At 36.4% G+C, this 4,347-nt stretch overlaps 1 protein-coding gene across 1 annotated transcript; it reads right to left on the bottom strand.

The window, feature by feature from the left end:
• LOC107939510 (probable LRR receptor-like serine/threonine-protein kinase At3g47570) lies at positions 1-3,197 on the bottom strand. Its single transcript, XM_041102035.1, has 2 exons — positions 539-3,197; positions 1-407 (listed from the first exon to the last, which is right to left on the bottom strand). Exons 1-2 carry the CDS (start codon positions 3,195-3,197, stop codon positions 1-3), a joined length of 3,066 nt encoding a protein of 1,021 aa, XP_040957969.1.
• Between the last annotated feature and the right edge of the window lie 1,150 nt (positions 3,198-4,347).

Here is a 4,347-nt window from a genome sequence, read left to right as displayed (position 1 = left end):
TCAAATACCGCCACGTAACCGAGTTGGATGAAGAAGCTTCTCTCTGATTAAACAAAGCTTGGTAATAACATTACTCATGTCCATCCTCTCACTCGGTGATCCGGTAGAACAAGCGAGTCCTATTTCGAGTATTGAATTCAAGCACTGAAGATGTATGTCATTTCCCAAGTTGTTTTCATAAAGAGTGATGTTCGCGGATGTTCCTCCTCTGACACTTTCTTCAAGAAGAATCGGATCTATAATCTCAACCACTCGATCTGGCAAAGTTGCTTTGACAAAGTTATGAAGACTTAAACCTTCTTTGAACCTTTCATTTGTTGGATTTTTTCCTGTTAACATCTCTAACAAGAGGATGCCATAGCTATACACATCGCCATTTGTTGACAACTCGCTTCCCATGCCATATTCTATAATTAATTCATCACAAAATATATGTATAAATAATTGCAGTGGAAAACCTCTAAATATACAACAAGTCTGCTTTTAGATAATTTTATTTTTCATTTAAATAATGAAAGAAATGAAAAAGTGAACATACCAGGTGGAGCATAGCCGATAGTTCCTCTTAATCCAAGGGAGCTTGATTCATTAGTAGAATGGTTAGGCTTATCTCCAGAAAGGATTTTCGCTAAGCCGAAGTCACTTATATGACCAACCATTTCGCCATCGAGTAAAACATTGCTTGGCTTGAGGTCGCAATGAATGATTGGCGTCTCACAACGATGGTGCAGATATTCGAGTGCATGAGCAACATCTATAGCTACGTTAAGTCTTTGAATGAAGTTTAGGTTTCTCATCGTCTCTGGTTTATTCATGCCAACAGATGGATGTAGCCAATCCTCCAAGCTTCCATTTTCCATGAACTCATAAACCAAGGCTTTAAAATCATTGCCTTTATAATCGATACCGGAAATGGCTGTTAATACCTTAACAAGATTACGATGTCGAATGTTCTTCAAAGCCTCGCATTCAATCAAGAAACTCCTGGAAGCTCTATGATTCAGAAGATTAAACACCTTTACTGCAATAACTGCTCCATTCGCTTCAAGAATTCCCTTGTATACAGATCCGAAGCTTCCCGAACCAACCAAATTCTGAGGGGAGAATCCGTTAGTAGTCCTTAGGATGCTTTGGTACGATAACTGTAGAAGAGGAATTTCTACATGAGTTGTCATTGGCTTCTGCTCTTTTTTCATTCTAAACCAAATGATGAGGAAAATAGAGAATACTGAAGTCACTCCTGAAATCACAACCATTATTGTGATCTTCAATTTAAGGGAAGTTTTTGATGATTTTTTGGAGTTACATCTTGACAAGTGTAACTCAGGGATGCCTCCACAAAGCTTACTATTTCCCTCAACAAATGTAGCACTTGTATTCTTAAATACTCCTTCACTTGGTATTAGTCCCTCCAAATCATTGAAAGAGAGGTTTAGATACTTTAATGCCCCAAATCGCACAAGAAATTCTGGAATCCCACCAGAAAGATAATTGTCAGATAAGTCCAATGCCTCAAGACCTCTCAATGAACTCAAAGATAACGGAATGGGTCCTTCAAACAAATTGCCTTCCAAGAACAACTTCTCTAGACTTACACAACTACCTAGGTTTTTTGGAAGCAAACCAGATAATCTATTTTGAGAAACATCCAATATACTTAGAACTTTTAGTTTTTCTACTACAACAGAAAGTTCACCAGTCAAATAGTTAGAGGATAAATTTAGTACAATGGACAAGGATGGAAGTCCAAGTACTTCAGGGGGTATTGGTCCACTAAGCTTGTTACTAGAAAGATCCATTAGAAGCAAATTTTTGCAATTACCTAGACCTGAAGGAATGCTTCCCTGAAGATTGTTAAAATTTAAATCAAGTAGAATTAACTCTGATAAATTTCCAATAGAGTGGGGAATAGTCCCAGAGAGAAAATTAATATTAGCGAGAAAAATTTTTAGCTTTTGAAGCCTCCCAATATTGAAGGGTATGAGACCTGATAGTTGATTTATTGCAAACACAAGCACCTCCAAATTGATGAGATTTCCAATCCCATCCGGGATTTTTCCCAAAATGTTGTTGTCACCCATCGATAAACCCCGAAGGGTGCTAGAAAAATTGCTAATGCATTTCGGAAATTCCCCTCCAAAATTATTATTGCCTATAGATAAAAACCTTAGTTTGGTATTATTGACTAAACTGCAGAGAAAGTTCAAGTCACCTTCTCTCCCATGTCCCAAATAGTTTTTGCCTAGTTCAAGGTTATACAGTGTATCTAGCTTTTCTAATGAAGGCACATTTCCATTGAACCTGTTTCCATTAAATTCAAGGTCATAAAGGTATGTGGCATTGGATAGTGAAATTGGAATTTGTCCAGAGATTTGGTTTCCCCCTACAGAAAAGAACTCAACATAAGGCATATTGATTTCTAAATCAGAATGAAGAGTACCTTGAATCTTGTTTATACCAATATCAAAGGCTCTAGTATTGGAGAGATTGAACATCGCGACAGGAACAATACCAGAAATCGCATTTGAGGATATGGCGAAAACTGAAAGATTTCTCAGTCGTCCAAAAGGTTCAGGTATAATCCCACTTAATGCATTATTCTCCAAACCAAGTTTCTCCAAGGATGACAAGTTCCCCAACGATGGTGGGATACTCCCTCTCAAACTATTGTTGACAAAACCTAATACTTTTAGGTTTGACAAGAGATCCAGCAAAGAAGGTATTTCTCCCGTTAGCTGGTTGTTCGACATATCAACTAATATAAGCTTAGAACAAGCAGATAAATTTGAAGGAATTTCACCACTGATGGAGTTATTGGCCAGGTCTAATGCTTCCAGCCTTCTTAAACCACCGATTTCTCGAGGAATTTGGTTGTAGAAACTATTTCCCGCAAGATCCAACTCCTTGAGGAAGCTCAAGTTTCCAATGTAAGGTGACAATGATCCAGAGAGTTTGAGGACTCGAAGTTTCAACTTGGTGACTCTTGGATGCTTGCGACCGCATGTAACACCAATCCATTGACAGAAGTGAATGGAGCTATTCCAGGACTCCATAATGTTGAGTTGATCACCAGTTATCTTGGCTTTGAACTGGATTAAAGCTTGTTGATCAGTGTCATTTCCTCTAACGAGAGGGCTTGCTGTTGCTAAACGCAGCAAGTTAAGACCCTGTAAGTTGAAGAATGAGGGAAGAACCATAAGGAAAAAAGAGCTGGACGGTTGAAAATGTTTTTTTGATGACTCCATCAACTTGAAACAAATCGTTAATTGATAAGATTGATTTGTAATTGAGAGTGCGTGGCTCATAATCAAGAACCAGAGAGCAATATGTAGTTTTAGAATGATGATATTATCGCATTCTATCTACTGTCATGTGGCTGTGATTTATATGGGCCCGCTTTAGTTAAATGCGTCTACTTGGGGTTTGGTTTTTATGGTCAATACATTTTCTATTTGTACAAAAGAAAAAAAATTATCCTACTTAATAAAAGAAAGGTTATATTAGAATATCCTAAAATATATAATTTTTAGGTACCAATAAAATAATGTTGCATCATTAATTGTTAAAAACATATAAATATTATTTTATTCTCAACCACATATGATATCATCTCTAATTTAATTAATTGCAATTAAAATAATTAAAATTTTGGGAGAAAAATGTTGAAACTATATGGGCATAAAAAAAATAAAAATAAATAAATAAACTATAGGAAAATGACAAGGGGAGACTTCAAAGTAAACGCAGTAGCATAGTTCCAGTAGGATCACAACTATGGAGCCTCCCTGTTGAAGCAATGGTCAGCATGCAGCAACCAAGACTGTCGAGGCCACTACATGCAGAAACTGCTAGTTCATCAAGCTAGCAAGCTGTTTCTTTTCTTATTTTGTATTTTTAAGTTAATGTAATATAACTTAGTTGTATTTCAACTATGTTAGGTTTATGTTTGATGTAAAACTGATGGTGATTGAGCTGATTAATTAGCTTTATTGATTTGTACAACTTAATTACCTCAAGTTACTAAGTTTGTTAGTGGTAGTAGGTAGTGTTTAGGTTAACCTACTGTTTTGTCAAGTTGTAAGCTTGTTTATGTATTGGCTTTATGCCATTTTTTAGTTTTTGAATGAATTCAACAAGTTTTCATTCATATGCTCTCTATTTTAGCTTTAGTTCAAAATCTATTTTGTTTTTCTGCTTTGTTTCCTCTGCAAGTCACGATTCTTGCTCGACAAGCTTCTTGTTGAACTTGCTGTTTGTTGCTCTCGGAACCAACAATTGGTATCTAGAGCCATATTCTTAGAGGACCTGTTGTAGTTCAGTATCAAAACCATGGCATCATCAGGGTTT

The sequence above is a fragment of the Gossypium hirsutum genome, chromosome D10 (assembly GCF_007990345.1).
Source record: "Gossypium hirsutum isolate 1008001.06 chromosome D10, Gossypium_hirsutum_v2.1, whole genome shotgun sequence".
Lineage (NCBI taxonomy): Eukaryota > Viridiplantae > Streptophyta > Magnoliopsida > Malvales > Malvaceae > Gossypium > Gossypium hirsutum.
Note: the sequence above shows the minus strand (reverse complement) of the source record. Positions and strands in the feature narration are given on the sequence as shown.